The sequence below is a fragment of the Accipiter gentilis genome, chromosome 22 (genome assembly GCF_929443795.1).
Source record: "Accipiter gentilis chromosome 22, bAccGen1.1, whole genome shotgun sequence".
Taxonomy (NCBI): domain Eukaryota; kingdom Metazoa; phylum Chordata; class Aves; order Accipitriformes; family Accipitridae; genus Astur; species Astur gentilis.
In genome coordinates this window covers 23,239,093-23,260,216 of record NC_064901.1, presented here as the reverse complement: position 1 = coordinate 23,260,216, position 21,124 = coordinate 23,239,093, and the positions used below count along the sequence as shown (strand labels likewise).

Genomic DNA, 21,124 nt, shown 5'->3' with positions numbered 1-21,124 from the left:
AAAAACCTGTTTAGGGCTAGACAACTTTCCCCGCTTACCAATCTTTGTTGTTCACAAAGGGAGTATCAGAGAGACCCAAGAAAAGGAGCAAGTATTTAGATTATCATAATCTTAAAAAATTACAGTAGATCCATTGGCTGCTCCTGAAGGGTTTAGTGTTTGAATATGAGACTGAAAGCACACGTTGTAGTGTTCCCCCCTTTGCATCTCAGCTGGCCTTGGGGCAGATGGCTTAGCATTTCTATCACCCTGAAAAGCAGGGATAACAGTTTCCAAGTATGAAGTTCGTAAAGATTTCTTATTATGTACTCATGCAGCACTTTGTCCTTACAAAGACAAAGTATTTTTATTACAGCCATAATAAAAATAATCTAAATTGGGATTATTGCTCTGAGTCCATGGGTTTTGTTCATAGAAAATATTGGTTTGTGCATTGCTAAGTTTGTGTTTTTCCTATTGGAAGCTTTTTGCCTTCTGCTAGTAGAAGATCATATTCTGTCTCAGAGCTGTTTTTCACTGCTTCATGTCTCTGGCATTCTTTAAAAAAAAAAAAAATCAACTCTGAATTGCATATTTCACTAGGCTAAAATCATCGTAAAGTTTGAGTGCCTTCTTTAGAAGAATTCTTTCATACCCACTTTGACTGTTAAAAGTGTATTTTTCAGCATTCCTTTGTAGGAGGAATTATATAATTCTGCTTACCAAAAGACTTATCCATGGCTAACTGCTGGCCATAATCAAAGCTCTTCTTCAAATGGAAGTTATTTTCCAAATTGTGTGCATGTGAAGCATCGCTTATCTTTTAATGGGCTTTGTGTTTACATTTTGCTTTGGTATTTTTGTAATAGCACAAGCCATCCCTTTGAGGACTGGAGGAGAATGAAGAGTGGATGGGGCTCTGGGAGGAGAGAAGAAATACTGATTGGTTGGGTTTTCTTTCAATTGTAGAGGATAGCCAGTGTTTCATTCTTACAATGTTGCCATGGTAGCTTTGGAAATGCTGATTATTTTTCTGTTTATTAAATTAAAAAAAATTTTAGTTGTAATTAGCCAGTTCCTGAAGTTGCATGTCACTTAATATAGTCTAATAAATTAAATGCATAAATGTTGGAGTATATTCTGGAAAAAGAAGTGCTTCTCTGTCCTTCTGGAGAATGAGTTGTGGCAGCTGTTCTGGTGGTACAGCGAAACAGCACAGAATAGTTGAGGCTAGGAGGCAGAAAGTACTGTGGAGAGGTGAGACTGGAGGGTGTTTTAGGTAGGCTGTATATGTCACTTGAGGAACTCGAGTCGGAAAAAAAATTACTATCATTTTTTCGTGGTGTCTCTCTACAAGATTTTTGGTGAAACTACCAAGTCAGAACTTCTATTTGACCTTTCATCTGGGAGATGCTTTGTCCAAAAATATTTATCTTCAGGGCTGTCTAGCAGAGTCATTGGAATAGTGTTGTCCACAAAGAAGCATACCTCCTCTTCACTTGGCAATATGTTTTTCCTTGGATGTGTCCCTTACCGCTATTAAATCAGGCTATCCTTCTTTAGTCTGAGAAACCTAATAAGATCACTGGCTAAAATGGAATGTAGGAAACAGACTAATAAATTATAGGCAACCATCAAACAAGAAAATGGACGGTAGTACAAAATAGAGTAGTATAAGAATCATTACCACTATTTTTGTTCTGAAAGCTTCCTTATAAGCAGTAGCTGTATATATTAATTTTGGCACGAAACATATGTATGGATTTGGGCAATGAGCTGGATGCAGCTATTTGGAGCCTTTCCAGGAATTACCATTGAATGAGCTAGTGATGAACATTATGAAAAAGCCAAGCTTCTCAACTGACTTTGATAGCATTACTTTTAAAAGGAATCTTTGTTTAAAGCAACCAAGTTATTTTTTAGATGCATCGAACCGACAATTTTCAGAGGCCAGAATCAGGGTAGGGTTGAGCCTTGCAGTGATACAAAGAAATCTGTATAAGTAAACGTGCATTATAGGTGGCTTTAATTTTATGTCGTTTGGACTCTTGAAGATGACACTGAGGGCAAAAACTAGAAGGGATATGAATCTACGGTTCTATGTTGTGAAGGCACTGAAGTCCCTTGGGAAGCAGGAGCTGAGTTTAATCTTTCTTTCAGCTGCCTTTAATACACATGCCATTCTCTCTACAAAAATTCTTAGCCCAGTACGGTGCAGATCTGTAGTGCTCTGTCAAATCCCTTGAGCCTCAGTAGCTTATGTGGTAGTGCCTTTCAACAGCTGGGAGACGGGCATTTTAATAGTCAGGTTTAAAAAAGTGATGAAGTTAAATCATTAATTTTTTGAGTCCTAGTGAGGGAGGAATAAGATTTTGGAAGAGGGAGTGGCCATATCTTGGTTTTGTGTTCTTTACTAATATTTTTGACATCATGTCAAAACAGGTATCACAACCCCTCACTGGCTTGCCTGCGAAAAATCTGTTATTTTTATAATTAGCTGATGGCACCAACTTGCAACAACGTCCTATGAATTCTCTTCCTTGAGTTCCAAATCATCTCTGCTTTCAAGAGCTCTCTATGTTGGAGTGTTGTCCTATCTAAATACTATCCCGGTACTTGTGCCCTAGAACTGTCTAGAAAGATTGATTTCTGGATAAAGTACAAGTCAGGGAGTCAGAAGATCTGGTTCCCATTCTTGTTTCCTGTATAATTTTTGGCAGGTTTCCTCATCTGTACGTTTGAAATAATAACTGCTCTCATCATGGGATTCTGAAGCTATATTAACTGACAGCAATAAAATGTGTTGAGATGTATAGATGAAAAGGTATATAGTAATGCAGAATCACAAAAATTTAGATACAGAAGCAGTAACTTTAAGCTGATTGTTTTATCATATTTACTTTGACAAAATACTTGCGTGGAGTCCTTATAGTCCAGGCCTCCCATCTGAAACATACTGGCATATAAAAAGTGCCCAAAGTGAACTGCTGATAAGGTGAGGTTGGCAGGATGGTGAAATTCCAGGTAACACTTTCTCTACTGCAAACTCAACGGTAGGGTTCCCTTGCCTTTTGTACAGAGAAAAGAGGTTTGCTAGTGAAGTGATCGTTGGGAGATTTATGAGATATTTTCTTGTTGTAGTTGATCTTGCATACACAATGAATTTCGTGTGTGTGTGTTTGTTTATACACTACCAACCTGAAACAGAAATTCTTGTGACCTAACAGTGTGTGTTGGAGAGTCAAGACTCGTATTCTCCCAACAAACCTAGCAGTTATTTGGATTAAAGGACAAGTAATTTGAGTAATTTGTCTGCAAATAATGCAGATAAATACTAACTTCATTACTGATCCGCAAAAAGACAAACCGTGTGTTTAGCAAGCAAATAGCGTTCAGACCCTTCTAAATAATTATAATCCTTTCTCCCTTTTTTCCTAACGCAAAAATTGTCCATTATTTAATGTGGCCAGCAGTGTGGAGAACTGGGGTTGCGTTAATGATGCCCTTCTCCTTGTTCTTGTCTACTGTGTTTGATCCTGTAGTCAGCTACAAAATAATGTATGGAGTGACAGTGATGGTATCTTGATTGTATCCAGCTGTCTGGAACAAGTCAAGGGCAAAGAGGCCTTCCATGTAGCTGTAGATCCATCCAGCACCCACTAAAGAATACCAGAAATATTAAAATCTAAGCCTGTTCCTATCAAAGGAAGCAGGTTGGTTAGATCCAAAGCCAGCTGTGAAAGTAGTTAGGTTGTAGCCATATCTGCTGAAGTTAACATCAAAAGTTCCGTTTTAATCATGCTTGGGTTTAGTTAGCGTTAAAATCTTTTTGAATAGTCAGTTGTATTTCTCTACAACAAGGAAGTTAATATTGCTTTAGTGGCCTTTTGCTCTGGGGTATGGCTTACCTGAATTGTAGGGTCCTTCCAAAGCAAGCTTGGGCTTTTCCCATACTTCTTCCAGGCAGCTTCCTATTCCAAGAATTGGGACTTAGAAGAATTGAAGTGATCTTTGCACCACTGTAAGGCTACCCTCCCAAAGCAAGATGTGTTGCATCCGCACATTTGCGTTTGCTTGCTGTGCGGACCTAGTCAGCAGTGTGTCATGTCTCTCTCTCTTCAGGTTTGGCGTGAGTTCCCCGACAGGTTGGTTGGATATCCAGGCCGCCTGCATCTTTGGGACCATGAGATGAACAAATGGAAATATGAATCGGAATGGACCAATGAAGTCTCAATGGTGCTCACTGGAGCAGCTTTTTATCACAAGGTAATATACAACTTGTAGTATACTAAGGTACAACATGAACCTTTTTTAAAGAGCTGTATGTGTGTCTGTCATTGTTCTGTGAGTGTTTTGTGGTGCCATGATTATGTTTTCTACAACAATCGGGGAGCCGATTGCAAACTTTCCCTAAGCTTCTCAGTTGCTGTGAAAACAACTGAATTGTCTCTGCCTGTAAAATAAAACCATTACTTTCATGAACTTACGGAAGAACTCTTGCCAGTTTGCATGCCCTGTAACTAACTACGTAGCAAATTTTGCAGTGAATGTGGCCTTGTAGCTGGCTGTGTAAGAAAAGAAAACCAATTGTAAAGAAATTTGTATGCTGGTCAGGAAAGGAGTAATTATGCAATTACTCTCCCCAAAATTTTTTTTCTATCTGCTAAAGTTGTCCTTGGCTGAAGGCAGTATCACAGTTTGCCCATAATCCATCCTTAGCTGCCTGCTGTTCAGCGGCTGAAATATTTAGAGTCTTATAGTTACTGCATCTGTATTTCAAATTATCTTCTCTCTCTCTCCCTCTATCCTGCAGTATTTCAACTACCTTTACACCTACAAAATGCCTGGAGACATCAAGAATTGGGTGGATGCTCATATGAATTGTGAAGATATTGCCATGAATTTTCTAGTGGCGAATGTCACTGGCAAATCCGTCATTAAGGTGGGACTTTTCTGCAGTTTAGCTTTACAAAGTTTAGAAACATGATGTACGTACTCATATAAATTTATTTAGTAGGCTTCAACATATTACTTTATCTTCCTTTTTCTCTTATTTACCCCTGGTATGGTGTCTTGTTCTCCTTTTCTACCATGGAAGGTAGAAAACTTTCATGCTAACTGGGAAGAATTGGTTTTTACCAGTTGTTTCTGGTGGTTATTTTAGCCATCTAGATGAGGTATAAAAAAGGTAGTTTAAATGGTAGCTATATATATGTGTGTGTATCTATACACACCCGCATACATATATTTTAACTATTTGAGATCACTAGAGGAAAGAAATTGCCAACTGTCCACAGCTCGCTCTGTCACAGCCTGGCAACAGCTGATTTATAGGAATGTTAATTGCAAGAATGTTAATTGCAAGATCAGCTTTAAATGAACTTTTTATCCCTGAATTAATTTCCTGACATGTTTCGACACGTTTTCAGGTCTGGACATTCACTCTGTACATTCATTTCAAAGCGTGTCAACTTGGAATGAGATTTAGAGGCCACCAGGCGTTACTTCAATTAGCAGGGTCCGTTTTCCCATTTGTCCATCATCATTTATTGGGACTGGTGGCTGCGTTTCCTAGAAAAGTCTTTAGAAGATAAAGTGTGTGTTTTTGGTGAAAAAGTTTTTGAGCTGTACGAGGGCACAGCAGAGTAATTTGGCACCTCTGTGCAATTCGGAGAGTCTTGCAGAGTTCGCCAGTCAGCTATTTACTGGAGTGAGCAAAAGAGCGTCTGTTGGATTAATGTTACGGTGAAGTATGGGAAGCTATATTTCATCGCTGTTATGGCTGCAAGAACAAATGGTGTTTATACAGGGACCTTGGCAGTGAGAAAACAGTCATTAAACAGGAATTAAGGAGCTTGTCATCGCCACTTCTTTTCAGTTACAGAAGGAAAAACCCCTCCAAGCCGTTTTTATTGGGCCCCTGTGAATTTTGCAGTCAGCCGGGCCAGATGGAACTGAATGGAGGAATGGAGTGGCTTTTTTTTTTTTTTTTTTTTTACCCCCCCCTTTTTGAGACAGCTCAGCTTACACTGCAGGCGTGTTCAGAGGTATTGCGCTGCTCTCTGTGCAAGGAGATTAATGTCCCTTCTGTTGATATTTGATGATATCTGGCGTGCCTTTCTGCAGGTGACCCCACGAAAGAAGTTCAAATGTCCAGAATGCACAGCAATTGATGGGTTATCACTGGACCAGACACACATGGTGGAAAGGTGAGTGACCACCCTTTATTCCTCTGATTGCCTCGTTCTGATCCCTAGAATCTTACCCTGTGTCTCATTAAATTAGGATCAAAACCGCTCACTGATTGTATTTCTGTACATTACTGATTTTGAAAGAATGTTGCATGGATTTGATCAGCATAAGTCATTCCTACAATGGATGATGTGACACTGAAAAGCGGACTACTACAAGAAAGGACTTTAGAAGGGCACAATTTTTAGCAGCTTTGCTTTAAAGCCTGTAGGACACATGTGAAATTCAGGTTGTTGGCAGTACCTTCAGTAATACCACATTTCTGTTTTACCGTGGAGTATCAGCTGTAATGTGTATGAGATTTATTTTTTTTAAACCAGACAGTTGCTAGCTTACCAAAGAGTAACAAGGATATAGGTTATTAATAACGTTATTTGAATTTTTTTTTTACATTGTCTTTCCTCCAAAGATTGTGAAGCACTTTGCTTCCACTAATGAAGGGCCTGCGCAATTGCATGTCACTTTTTTTAACAATGGCAGCATTATTATATTTTTGTGAGAATTTAATTTTGAAATGAAGTATGTATTTGGAAGGGCAGTGAATATTTAGAGTGAAATACTGAAAGTTGGTAAGTATAAGAGTTGCATTCCCTGCTTTACAGTAAAATGGCTTCCCAACCTTGACCAAGATATTAAACTTTCCTCTGCCTTGGCTTCTGAACACGTAAAACAAGGGAAAGTTTCTTCATTTTACAAAGCTGTTCAACGCCCATGCTTGAAAAGGGATATCTGGCAATAAATGTACATTCTAGTTATTGGGTGGAATTAACCTGCAATCTAGGAATGACAAAGGCATTTCACCTTGGGCTTCTTGGGCTGTTGCATCTCTCCTGCAAACTTTGGGAAAAGTAATTTGCAGCCATAGAATTGATGAGGTAGGTAAACAGGGGTAGCCATAGTGCTGGAAGAGACCACCAGAAGAGGTTACAAAATAAAATCTGACCTGCATTTAAAATAGGCCATTTCAGATGTGCACTGAGAGACATAACGTGGTTATCATACCAGTAATCATCTTAATAGTGAGCTTTTTTCTGTCCTTCTCTGAAGTACTCAGCAAATTTAAAGTGTTGGATCCATTTACTGGCCTTTAGCAATGTAAATGATATTTATGTATTGTAATACATGCAATGAATTAATGCAAAACTGCTTAGTAGGTTGGGGGCTTATTTACAAGAAGAGGGCATACATGTGTCTGATGTGTAAAAACACATTAGACAACACAGGCAAACACATTTATAGTTTGGCTAATTGATTATTAACCAAGCATCATACCAGGTATTTAAGAGCATAACCGCCAAGGTTAGGGACTAAGTATTTAGACTGGATGTATAATAAGGCTGGGTTAAAAAAAAGGAGTATGCAAGTTGGAAGTAAAACATACCACATTAAGACGGTAAAAATTACTCTGCAGAAAATTTCTTAAGGAAGGGGCTGGAAGCTTTTTAGATCTGAAATTTTAGCTGAAGGGGAAGCACGAGAGGTTGCCCTGTGTCTAGCAATTCTGCACTGGCTTACCTGAAGCCAGCTGAGCTTTCCTATGATCATACTAGTAGCGTTACAGCACATAGGAATTTTGGTTGTGAGCTAGGTTCTTATTAAGGTAAACACTATAAAAACAGAAGATGAAAAAGAGCTTTTTGCTCCGAAGTGCATTAGGATGCAGGGTAAAGGTCAGGTTTCCATGTCTATAGCGATTCTTGTATCCTCAGAGTAAAGTATCATTGACAGTTTATTGAGAACACGTTTAAACTGTTGCTCTGCTTCTCCGTAGATTCCAACAGTGGAGATAACGGGGCTGTGGGAAATGTTAGATTGACTGCAAATGCACATACTTTTATTTGCCCAGCCAAAGGAGTATATGCTGGGATAGATAGAGTCTGAGTGCATGAGAAAATCTGGGGGGATATACAGTTTGGGTGTATTCAGGCTTCATTTTGAAGATCAGTAATATAATGAAACTATGTGCTACACCTAATACCCTCTCGCCCTGCATTGTTGTTATCTATCTTCAATATAAGGGAGTTATATGAAAACCTGAAAGGGTTATCTTTTTTCAATCTTCTAAGCTAGCTATTCATTTTAAGTGGATAGTAAATGATAGCAACTCCTAGAGCAAATTTTCCTAACTTAGCAGTAAGGCTCTTATGGCTCTTATATATATGTATGTGTGTTTATGTATACGCACACTAGCTATTTTCAGGGTCAGGAGAGAAGCTGAATGGAAAAAGTGCATGCATCAGGGAATCCTTGTCATATTATAAAAGAATAACTTTACAGTGTTGGGTGCCGAGAACAATACCTGGGGTATCAGGCAAAGAGCCATTATCAGCTTCACTTGCAGCTTCCCAAAGTGCCTGACTTCTCGGTTTTTAGCATTCAGAAATAGTGAGCAGGTAGTCTGAGCTAATTACTTGCCCGGATATCCAGGGATCAACCTTCTGTTTGTGAAACAAACAGTTTATCAGGGTTGTCATGGGCATGCACAATGTTCAGTGTCAGGTTTCTGGTTCAGAAATAGCAGAGAGATGCCCAGCAACTGCCTCATGATTGTTTTGTAAGTGTGAAAGGTTTGAGAAGTCAGTTGTGGAGATCTGTCTAGGAAGGACGTGTAACTAACCAGTTCTGTTGGGCCTTTTGACACTTCCAGCAGAGCCAAAGGAAAGATGGTACAGTTAAACTCCGTCTCTTATTAAGAGATTATTTTTTTTTTACCAATACTGAAGGATATTTACAGCGAGTTGTAGGAAAGCCACCACATCTATTCTTCCTGCTGTGTAATTTCTCTGAGATAAATGAAAGACTTCAGTCCACAGGGTTATCAAGCTCCATCATTAAAATACATGAGCTAAAGAAAGCTTTGAACCAAGAATCCCCTTCTTGCCCTAGGTTAGCCTTTACATCAGGTCACAGAAGAAGCCGTAGGAGGATCTCATAATCCCTGTATTTACAGGTGCTGTTTAAGTAGCAACAAGTTTTCTGCCTTTAGCATCTTTGCATCTGGCTCTCAAAAATGGAGAACTCTGTAAAACGCAGCCTAGAGGGCAACTGCCCGTGCAGTAAATACAACAAAGGGCTGAGCTGCTTCTGCAGCAACATTAACAGCAGTGTCTTATGTAGGACATGTAAGTATTTGTTACAGTCAAAATGGGAAGCCGTTCCCTTAAGAGGCAAACTGACCAGGTGACAGTTGGCCAAAGGCTGCAGGTGCAGAGTTACCCTACCAAAAAATATTTGGGTTGTAAGGGAGAGGAAACTGATTAAGAGAGACTTTAACAGACATGAAGTTCATCCAGTCTGCTAGGGGCAACAGGGCTCTCAATTTCTGAGTTCACACAATCTTAATTCTTTGTTGAACACAACTGCATGTTGTCGGCAGAGCGAGGAAAACAAAGAGAGTAATTCTTGGAAGCAGACGTATGTCTGTTAGTACGAATTTGCAAAAAACTATCAACGCAGCCAAGAAAAACACCTTCCCTCTGTATTAAGATGACATGTTACATTCTCTTGGCTACCCAGCTATCAGCTTTGAATGTTTAATGTTCTAGGTATCCTTTCTGGTTTATATTGCCCAAAAGTGGCAAAGGCTTTGGAATTCAAGTGATTTGGTTGAGTGCAGGAGATGAAATTTTTGGAAAGAGGCGACTTTCCTTTGAACACATTTTGTGGCTTGTGTATGATGTTTCGTTCATCTAAAAAAGCCTGTTTCTGATCTTTGAATTTGATATTTCCTGAGGACTAGCTTTTCCGATTCAGCCAGAGTGATTAGAACATACTGATTTTTTTCCATTTTTCTTTTTTTTTCATTTCTTTAACAATGAAATGGTTTCTTGGTGGTTAAAGATACTGTACTGGTATGCTTGAATGGTCTTGCCACCAGCATAAGTTTGGCTGTAGAAGGGTTCAATCTTGATATTTTCTCATAAGACCTCATCTTTGATTTGGGAGTATAATCGCTGGAGGAAAGAGGTCAATTTTGTCTCCACTAGCCATTTAGTTTTGTCTTTTGCTCTGAGGGTGCCGCTTAGTTCTGGCTGTGACAGTGGCTGATCCGATGTGGACACCTGCCTACCAGGCAGCAGGCTGAGATAACTAATTCATTTCACACCGGCCACCCAGCAGCTGTTACATTACAATGTCTTTCAGTCATTACTGGCAGGGGCAGGATTTGAACCAGTAGACTAGAAGTATTCTGGTATTCCAGAAACCAGTGAGGGCCAGCAGCTGTGCAAACTTCTCACATGCACATCTCCCAGTGCATCTACCTCCTCGCCTGTGAAGTTTGTGGGTTTCCTGCCACGAGACTTCTCCAATACACGCAACTTGGATTACAGTTAGCCACGTTTCTCAGAAGTAACAGATGATTTGGAAGTCTGACCTTCTCTGAAAATCAGATCTGTTTTAAGGTATCTCATGTTGGACATCTCATGGAGGCAAGAGAAACTGCTTAGTGTTCCTGGAGAAAACGCTCAGTTCCTGCTCTCCGTGCTACTGTAACCTTTCTGTGCCCAGGGCCCAAAGCTCACCCTCCCAGTGGATCACCTCATTATTGCAGATGTTGAACAGCTACTTGGGTCTCTTTGCTTCAGTCCTCACTGGTGGCTCCTTTGCTGTTTCAGACCTGTGCTACCCTGGAGCAAATAGTGCTTGTCCCGGGTCTAGAGGTTGCTTCCCACTGCACACAGTTTCCTCTTACACTCTGAATTCCTTTTCATTTGTTTCCTAGGCCAAAGATTTGAATCTGGAGGTAGGAAGAAGTATGAGGAGATGAGAAGATAGGAGGAAGTGAAATATCTGCATTTACCTGTATAAATACTTTATTCAAGTATCACCCCATATGAAGTAGTTTTCTGGCACTTTTCTGGGGCCAGAAAATGGCCTGAAATATGACCATTGCTTGAAACAGCTATGTAGAAACGTAGCACTTAAACAACCTGGGCTTTGTGTTTTCCAGTCATTTACTCTAGTTAAGGAGGGAGCTATGGGATGGCTCAGAGGCTGAGGAATTGATTTTGAAAACCAGTCTTGCTGTCCCATCTACTTCAAAAGAGTGTTTGGGGCAGTGTTGAGCAGTCCCCATCACAAAACTGTCACACTCAGTTGGTGTGATTGACCGGGTCTGTTGAGGAAAATTATCCTGGAGCCGTAGCGACCCCCTAACCCTTCGAAGGGGTCGGGAGAGGGTGCAGTGGTTGGAGAGCGCAAGTCCTGCTCTGGGACCGCCTGCAGCACGTCAGCCCCTGTAGCTGAGTCAAAGTACTCATTTCTTTTTTGTCTTCCCTTTTGAGCGGCAAAAGAAACGTGACCTGTTTTCTTGGAGCTGTCTCTGTTATGTGTTGGGGACGGTTGTCACGATTCTTGGTGTGTGAAGTTCTTAAAAGCTATTTTATAAAGTGCGTCGCTAATGTTAGCTGGGCACTGGCTGAGGTGAGATGAGCCAAGTTTTCCCTGCCTTGCTTCCACAGGTACTGTGCCTTTCAGTGAAAGAGTTAAAGGAGCGATGTAAGGTTAAACATCTGTTTGCTTGTTTTTTGAAGCACATGGTTGTTTCCTTCCACAGCATTACTGACACCTGAGATTATTAAAACTGAAAGAGTCATCAATGGTCCAATCTCTTTTGTGCTAATGTCATGCCTTACTGCTTAATATCTCTTTATTTAGACAAGGAAAATACACTAGTTGGTTTCATTTTGTAGTTTTAATTCAGCTTCACTTTTAAGTTACAGTACAATCAGCGCTACCTATACGCTGAGGCATGTTTATTTTTGTGGGAAAAGATAGAGCTTCTGAAGAAGCCTGAAAAAAGGCTTTTTTTTTTTTTTTTTTTCCAGAACTCCGTTTTCACAAAGGCTTGGTTTTTGCAAAACCTTCGTTATGAGCCAAATTGACCCAACAGTGGCCCTTTAAGAGACATGTTGGCAGTTAATCTGTTCTGGTTTACAGCATGTACATTGCTTTAAGAATGACTGGAATTCTAGGGGGAGGGAGAAGGGAAGCTTTGACCTCCATGTGCACATGTGCTGCTGCCAGCATCCCCTTGCTCGTCTCTGTGATTAAATGGATAAATCAAAGAACACCAGCTTCTTTTCAGTTCTCTCTGCAGCGAGGCTCTCTTTTTATTTATTAGTAGCCAGCATGGCTGAAATACTTCCAAGTGCAAGAGGGAAGGTTTCTACCAGTTATGTTGGTGTGGGAGCTGGTAGCCAGCCCAGTTGTTGGGGTTCTTAATTACACTGCTTTCCCTTTCACCAGATCTGAATGCATCAATAAGTTTGCCTCTGTCTTTGGGACCATGCCTCTAAAAGTGGTGGAGCACCGTGCTGACCCTGTCCTGTACAAAGATGACTTTCCTGAGAAACTGAAGAGCTTTCCCAATATCGGCAGCTTGTAAAGGTAGCTGTGAGACAAACCCGAGTGATGAAAATGACAGCTGAAAAGGTGCTATGAGGAATAATATAAGACCCTGAAGAAAAAAATTGCTAGAAAGTGGGTTACATCTGAGGGAGATGGGAATTAATGTTGTATTCCGGTATGTTGTCTTCCCTTTGCGTTGCACAAAGAGGTAACGGAAAGCTGAACAACTGCTTCTCTGTTGCTCACAGAGGACTGAGCAACCCATTTCATGGGTCCTCCCAGAAATGCCAAACACACACTTTTCTCTAAAGGAGCCTGTGCACCTGGAAGAATAAAGCAGAATCTCGCTCTCTGTGGTCTGACTGGCATGACTGACCTCTTCTATCAAATGTGCTGAAGCTCTCTGGTTTGTTACGCATCCATCCATTCAAAGCAGCTGTCTGCAATGTATAGCTGCTCTCTTTTGGGAGGAGCTTATTGCCTGTGCGGTTGGTGGGCCTCTGTCTTTTGATCTTAATTGTTGGCTTAAGTAACTGTGTAACAAACATTTTCTTCTGCATAGTGAGACAAATGTTTATTTTTTACAATGTCAACAACAAAAATCTGTGTGCTGTCACATGATTTAAAGGGCAAAGCATTTTGTGTTACTTAAATTATTTTATTGCGAATTGAGACACACAGCAGCTGGGAGGACAGTCTCCTTCAAAGCAGAGACCTGCAGGACAGAACTCCAATTGCTGCACCTCTTCTTCCTGCGTAAATCTCAGGTTTTCTGCTGCATCGGTGCAAAAGACTGTGACTCTACATCAAAACTAGTTGTATTATACAGAAAAAGATCTATCTTTCAGTCTTATTATATTTTTTATTTTCATTTTCAAAACAGCGGTCAGGTTACAGTTTTACATTGTAGCCGTACATAGGAACAACAGCTATGAAATTAAGTTTTTTGCAGCTGAATCCTCTTCAGCAAGCAGCGTGTTGTAGTATTGATTTGTAAACCGCTTAAATTTACAGAAATTCCCAGTTACAGCTTCAATGTGCAGGGATGTACAAGACACTGTTAACGCACACTTACAAACTCCTGTAAATTACCATTCTTGGGAAAACTGTTGGGTCTTTGCTTGTAATTTAAGGAACCCATTGCCACAGGCTGCCACTGAAATATATAGCTTAGGAAGGCTTTTGGAGAAGCTTTATGTTTCTTATGAGCATTGGAATTGCTTCTCAATACTGAAATTAACCTGAATTAGAAAACTAAATGCAACCAAATTAGAAATAAAATTGCCTGGACTGTTACTGTTTCCCTTTGATATTAAAGGTGATCCCAAGTCGGGCTGAGAAAGGAATCTCTCTTCCAGCTCCACTGATAAAATGTATGTTACCAGATAAGGGTGATTTCACTGTCTTTTGAAACCTCCATTGCTGCCAGTTACAGAGACATCCTACTTGACGGGCTGTTTTTCTGTTACACTGCAAGCAACCTTATTCCTCAGATTTTGCCAAACCCCAAACAATAGGACAAGTGTTAGGCATCACGGTTCACCCCCTCTCCTAAGCTGGATACGCAGCAATGACAGAAACCAAATGAAAGTCAGGCTAGAAACAGGAAACATCTGCTCCTATTTGTCTCACCCCCACTAAGACTTATCTTATTGCCCAATGCAGTGGATGTGCTGTGAATGAAAATCATATTGGAACAATAGCTCTGAGGGGATGCTTCACTTCATAACTCCCCTGGGATGTGCCTGTAAACTGTATCGTTCAGTTCTCTGGGAACGTTTAATTACTACTAAATGTTTTGGGCTGCAGTCTTTTTTTTTGTTCCTAAGTTGCTGTGGGAAGGGGCTGTTGGGGAGCTAGGAGGGTAGCTGTTGCAGTGACAACAACTTCTGTCTGCACAGTGGGTATCACAAGATAGAGAGGAAGGTTTGTCGCTCACTGTTTCGCCTGTGCACCCTCTCGGGTTCATTGACATGAACTTTCTTTCTCAGTCTTCCTGTTGATTTATGTCCCGGTGATTGAGCGTCAGGAGATACCGGTGTATTTCCCCCGAGAATTTTGCCTTGAAAGAGTAGCTGTGACAGTGCAGTAGTCACTTCAGTTTTGGCTGTTCTTTTGGGGTTGGTCTCAGCTTGGCAGGCCTTAGCAGTTTAACTGAGTGACAACAACTTTCTTATGCAGACTTGTGAAGCTGCTGTGATTTCTCGGTTCTTTCTCAGTAAGCCAGTAAAAAGTGCACGTTTTGCACAGAGTGTTAAAAGACACGGAGGATTTGAAATAGTTGGTGCAATGGTTTTAGCTGGGGGCTACCTAACCAACCCTCCTAGGCTCATCTGTAGTCTCAGGTCAGTAAAAAAGCAACAGGTCTTTGTACCTGCATCCTAAAACATCTGAGTGGATTGCCCTTCCACAAAATGCCCAGTGACCCCTATTAACCATGTTTTGTCCTTTGGTGTTTTAGTTGCTTTTATAGGGCCACCTCATTTAGGTGGTGATTTGTCTCTGATTTGTGGCGTGGAGAAAATTGGGCAGTTGACTGTAAAAAATATTTGTAAAATGGCCTTCTTCCCCTCTACGTTTATAACTGTGATGTTCTTGATGCAGAATCTGTAAGGGTAAGATGTATGTGTACGTCTGACTTGGAATGGGTTTGTTGTCAATCTTTAAGATCATTTTTAACTTTGTATATATGTTATTAAAAAAAAAATTAATGTTGGTATATTAAAAAGTAAATCCAAGGAGAGTTTGTTGTATTTCACTTCTGGAGCAGCACAAGGAAACATGAATGCATTTAGAAGGGAGGATTGCACTGACAGGCTGTTTTGCTACATAAATCTGTGTTAAACTTGAATATCCACAGTGTATTTTAGAAAGATCTGTCAATATTTTGTCTTTCCTGTAACTGGAGTTGGATGGTTGTCTTTGAAGTAGAAGTTTGCTCTGCACGAATTCATCCCAGTCACCTTTTTGGGGAGAGTAGTTGTTACTCTAATTTTCTGCCAAGATTTGACAGTAGCATTCATCTTGGAGAAATAGGGAACAGATCCTTTTCTCTTTTTGTGAAGAGAGACAGCAAATGTTAAAGAATTGTGCTTCTGAGAAAAGAGCTTTGGCTGAGTCACTGAGATTGTGGAATCCAGTGTGGTGGCAGCTCTTTGTTTCCAGAAGCGTTGCAGCACTGTCCCTGCAGAACATGCGGCAAAAAGGCAGCGTGTGTGCATGGCACACCTTGCTACTTGCGCATAGCAGTGCGATGTGCCGCAGTGTTTGCCCTGCCAGTCGTGGTGAGTCTTAAGGATACGTTTTTAGCATCACCCACTCTCCCTATAATGTGTTGACTCTTTCCTTCCTCACGGCTCCACTCTCTCATTACAGGACGTGCCAATTCAAGCCCTAATGTTCTGAATTACTCTCTCTCGCCGTCTCCAGCTCCTGCTTTTGAACCTGCTGCCATCCATGATGCTTCTGCCGGTGCGGTTCAAATATGCTTTACTGCAGCAACTCGTTTATCCCTGTCAATTATCAGTTCAAGGGCCTTTTAAACTCAAGGGCCTTGGAGACACAGATACCAAAATAATTGCAAGCTGGGATTTAAGTGATGCTCAGTACTTCTGACTCATTTTGGTTTTAGGCTGTGTTGGTGAGTGTTGAGCACTCTGGAAAAATGCTATACTGAGACACATGAAAATGGATTTAGGTGGGTGATTTTGATGTGAAAAATACCTTTGAGGTTTGGCATGAATGTCCTCCATAATGAATGTCTGGTACCCTGGGTACTTCTCACAAGTAGAGCATCTTTTGATCAGGAAAGATCTCAGAATAGTTAATTGGTACTGCATAAATCTTCTGTCCAATCCTTTCACATGGAAGCTGCTGTCGTAACAGGGCTACAGCACAATACAGGAAAGAAAAACTAAAAGTGGCGGTGCTGATGAGAAAATGGATTTTAAATGCCCAAGCCAGAGATCAGACGGTGAGTATGAATTTTTTGGTCATTCTTAAAGACTTGCATTTTAAAATTTTACTAGGACTGCTGCAAAGCATGTTATTTTGTAAACTGAAATGTAAACTACAGGTAGTTCTTGCAATCATGGGTAGTCTCCTCCGTGTACTTAAAGCAAGAAAAAAAAACATTCTGCAAAGTTGTGTTAGATTAAATATATGCTAGAAAGCAAGCATCCAATTGGTCCAATTGCTAACTTTAGTCTGATCCTGAAGAGCTGGGAAGAGCAGAGCAAATCCTAGGCAAGTGTTCCACCTATATTGTGTTTTCTTTTTCATTTTTAGCCCGGAAAAAATAATGTCTGTCAAGAACTGCCAGAAAACTCTGAACACGGTATTCTTTGCATCTTTCTGTAGGATCTGAAAGTTATCCCGTGAGCAGGTAGTCACTTCAGACCTCTTGCTAACATTGGTATGTAGACAGAGATGGCATTTGCTTAGCAGAAAAATCAGCTAGAACACTTTTGTTTTACTGTTGAGTCGTGGATCCTTCAGCTGTATCTCATGCTGTTGGGAGTGCATGTAGGATGGTGTAAGTTCTTTTTATGATGCCTGCTGCTGCTGTATCTGAGCACAATAAATTGAGCTTCTCGGTCCTCCTTCTTGGGTACGATCAGCCTCTTACCTGTAACTGCAGATAAGGAAATGAGGAGAAGCTGTCATATACCCAAGGCATTAGGAGCTGGGTGCGTAAAACCAGGATTGAACGCCAGTATCCCAAGGCTGTGTTTTAGCAGAACAGCCGTGCTTTTGTCTGAACTATTGTTTGTTTGGAGCTTTGGGTAGCTCAATACCAATGTAGAGGACCGTTAGCCTTGACTTTCAGTGTCAGCATGATTCAGCCTGCCCTGGCTTGAAGCCATTTAGTGACATTCCCGATGAACTCTGTGTAATTTCAGCCTGATGGAAATGGCTGTAATACAGTCCCACCTCTACTGATCTTCAGGATTCCCCTGTCTGCAGCTTCTTGTGGTTGCTTTGAAAGGGAGTTATGTTTCCCATTAAAGGATAACAGCGACAATTGAAGCAATTAAGTGGAGTGGCATGGAGCTAGCAGCGCGCAGGGAGTTTTCCGACTGAAAACAGTGCAGCTCAAAGGTTCTCTCTGCAAGGTTGCCTGTTTGCTGTCTTCATTTGTCTGGAAAAGGATCCAGTAATTCTCCTTCAAATTTCCTTTACTCGCTCTAAATGCCTGTTTACTTGCATAAATAGGAAGTGTTCCTGCTCCAGACAAGCATGACAACCCTGCAGTGACTGTGGACTGAGATCAATGCAAGTTGGTCATGATTTTGTTACATCTCTGAACTTGAATCGGTGCTCGGTACCAGACCGTATGCAGGGGGGAAGACAACAGGTAAGGTGGGCAAGGGGAGAACCAGAACCAGGTGTCTGTAAAGAGAAATAATCCATGTTGTGACTACTTCTACAGAGTCGTAAGAAAAAGAAAATACCAGCTTAATTATTAAGTCACATCTGTTGGATTTTTAACCTGAATTTTAGTTGGTGGGGAACTGGAAAAAAGATGAAAACTGCACCATTTGACCAACAAAGGTGTGAAAAACTTGGAATACACAGACCCGCATGAGGTTTTTCATGTGTGATTGAGAGGTGTCGTTGCTGTTGCACCCTGTGCTTTTAAGGATGAAGCTTATCTCTTCCGCCTCCCACCCCCATTCTATGCAGCAATGGGAACCTGTAAACTAAAACCCAAAGTTTGGGACTGACTGAAAAGTGCCACTTAGGTGTATCCACTTGCCCAGCGTGAACATCTCGTGTTCGTCCGGTAGATAAGCCCATAGTCCCTTGGAAAGATACCTGAGGTTTTCAGGCCAAAGGCTCCGTATTCCCTTCTGTGTGTCCGTATAGCCATACACTCAAGAAAAACACTGGACTGGCCATTTGAAAACTTAGGGGTCCTTCTCTTGTGAAACCTTTCTTTCAAAGGGAGGGCCAGGTCTCGGCTGGGTGCTAGGCACAGTTAGTGCTGGGTGCCTTCAGCTGAGGACTGACAGGAACGATACCCCCTTTGCCACACTTCATTCAAACAGGCAGAGGAAAAGGTCTGAAGCAGAAAGGACTGTAAAATGAGATCCAGGAATTCAGCAAGGCTACAGCAAAAGGAGCAGATTGCTAACTTGGAGCATCTGTCTTTGCCCCGTGAGTAAGTTACGAACTGAAAAGCAAGAGAAAGTGGAAGATCCTTTCACAAATAATAAACACTTGTTTGTCTCAGATTAAATGCAACACCTTTACATGTGGGCTCCAGCTGGCCATAAGTAGATGCACCTTGCATGGCTGTTGCCTTCCTTGCCAATGAGAAGGTTATTGTACATCCATCTGCTTAAAGGTTAATAACCTGCTTTTAAAAAGAGGAAGAAAAAAGACAAATCTCTTTAGTTTACAGGAAGAAAAAATTGTTTTTCATTAAAACTGCCCGAACTTTGCCCTGCCTCAAAGTCACATTCTCCAGCAGAGAAGGAACGCGTTAACCTAGGTGCTGTAGCCACATCTCCCGGAGAGAAATTTTTCAATGTTTTTAAACAACTCCTGTAATGCCAGTAGGAAAGTGCAGCTTCAAGAAAAGAATGCACGTTTCTAATCTGGGTCCTGCCACTATCGAGAGTTTACGGAGAGACTTTTTAGCTCTTTGGCAACTTTCAGGCCAGGAGCAATTTCTGATGTAAACCCATGCAACAAGGATGTTGCTGAAACTGGCTTTAGGCTCTCAACAGTCTGAATTCTGCCAACATCTGGAGAGTCTGGCTTTGAGTGCTTGGGGAGGGAAGGAATTTTTCTCCCACAAGTGAGAGGAATGGATAAGCTTGCAACAGCACCTGCATTATCCATTTCTTTGCGAGATGGAAAACAGCCATGCTCCATCTGAACCTAGCTGATGCTCCCAGCCAACTGATGGGAAGGCCAGAAGGGCTCGGTGGGTCTTGGTGGGTTGTCGACAGCTGCTGGGCACCTTCTCGGCTCTCCCTGAACACAAAGGGCACTTTCCAGTTCACCCAGCATCTGGTTGCAGGGCCTTGGGCTCTTACTGGTGCCGGTGCTGGTGGGTCCGTGGAGTCTGAAGGAACTGGGGTCACAGCTGCGTCGATTGATGGTGCGAAAGCAGCAGAAAGGGCCCTCCCAGAACCCAATTTCCCCCATGTTGCGATGGGGCGAGAGACGTGCCCTGGGCACCCGTGGGGTCGAGACAAACTCCCCCCTCGGTGCGGAGAGAAATGAAGCCCAGAGGGCTCAGCCTGCCCTGCAGCCCCAGCGAGCAGCGTCTGGCTGCCGGCAGGCACCTCTGGCAGAGCCGCGGCGGAGGAGAGGGTGGCCGACGCTTGGAGACCTCTGCCAAAGCTGAGCTGGGAGGGGCGGGAGCGTGGCTGGACCTGCGGGAATGTGGGAGAAAGGAGCGCTTTCAGGGAGGAAGGTCCCTCCACTGCCAGCTTCAGGTGTTTTCTCTTTGGACTTCAGGAGATCTTGGGCCGCAGCGCCCCGAGCGTGACCGTGCCGTGTAAAAGCAGTGATGCCGTAGCCGGGTGGCTGAAGCTCCCTGGCTCCGTGGCATCTTGTTGCCAAGTCACTTCTCCTTGCGTCAGCCGTGACGGATTACCTGCTGCCTTGTTACGGACCGCTTGGGAAGGGCTGGGAGACCCGCAGGAGCCCTCCAAGGCTTAAGCTCTGCCAGACGCAGCAGCTCTCGCGCGGTAAGCAAGGGCAAGCATCCTCCTCCCTTCCCTGCGGCCACGGTGCCCTCTGCGCTGGTTGGTGATGCCGAGCGATGCCAAACCGCGCTCTCGGAGGCAGAGGCCCTCGTTAGCCGGGAGCTGGCTGGCAGGACGTTCCCGCGCCTGGCCGCTGGCTGTTAACCATCTCTTTGTACTGGGAGAGGCAGCGGCCCGTGAGCTGCCACCTGTTGTTAATCTACCCCCGGCTAATCCATTCTGCACTGCGTCAGCAGTTCAAAAGGGCACTGTTAGTATTTTTTGCCAACTTCAATTAACGTGAGATTTTGGAGGCCCCTCTGATCACATTTCATCTGTCATGAGTCAGGAACAAACCAGCCAGATTGCAGTTGAGAGGAGAGAAGAGAAGGAGTTTATTGCAAACCAAAACAACAACAACAGTGTTTGTGCCCCCTCGGCCAGGGCGGCTGGGAAGCAGGGTCCTTCCCAGCGATGCCACTCCTTTCAAAAACTGGAAAAATAAAAATTGGTGCCCAGAAATTGCAGCCCCCCCTTAACCTCCCCCTCCCCCCCCCCCCCCCCCAAAAAAAAACAAAAAAAAAAAAAAGCTGCAAGTGCAATAACTTACTTTTACTTCAGAAAAAGTTAAAAAGAACCAAGCTGCAAGACTGTTTGTTCTTTTTTAATATTCCACTGTAATGAACTGGTAATACATAGCTGCATAGGCAATAACATTGCATGGCACAAACCTCACATGGCAACATTTTTAATGATTTTTTTTATTCTTTTTTTCCTGAACTTTTTAAAAACTTTTTTATTTTTTTTTAATATGTTCTACCCCAGGCTGTTAAGCTAAA

At 42.2% G+C, this 21,124-nt stretch overlaps 1 protein-coding gene across 1 annotated transcript in view; it reads left to right on the top strand.

Annotated features, from left to right (window-relative positions):
• EXT2 (exostosin glycosyltransferase 2) overlaps positions 1 to 15,320 on the top strand; it is an 80,039-nt gene extending 64,719 nt beyond the window's left edge. Inside the window, exons 11-14 of the mRNA XM_049825295.1 lie at positions 4,102 to 4,245; positions 4,793 to 4,921; positions 6,106 to 6,188; positions 12,481 to 15,320. Coding sequence (XP_049681252.1) covers positions 4,102 to 4,245; positions 4,793 to 4,921; positions 6,106 to 6,188; positions 12,481 to 12,619 — 495 coding nt within the window. The 3' untranslated portion in view covers positions 12,620 to 15,320. The remainder of the gene's footprint in view (positions 1 to 4,101; positions 4,246 to 4,792; positions 4,922 to 6,105; positions 6,189 to 12,480) is intronic.
• The last annotated feature ends 5,804 nt before the right edge of the window (positions 15,321 to 21,124 follow it).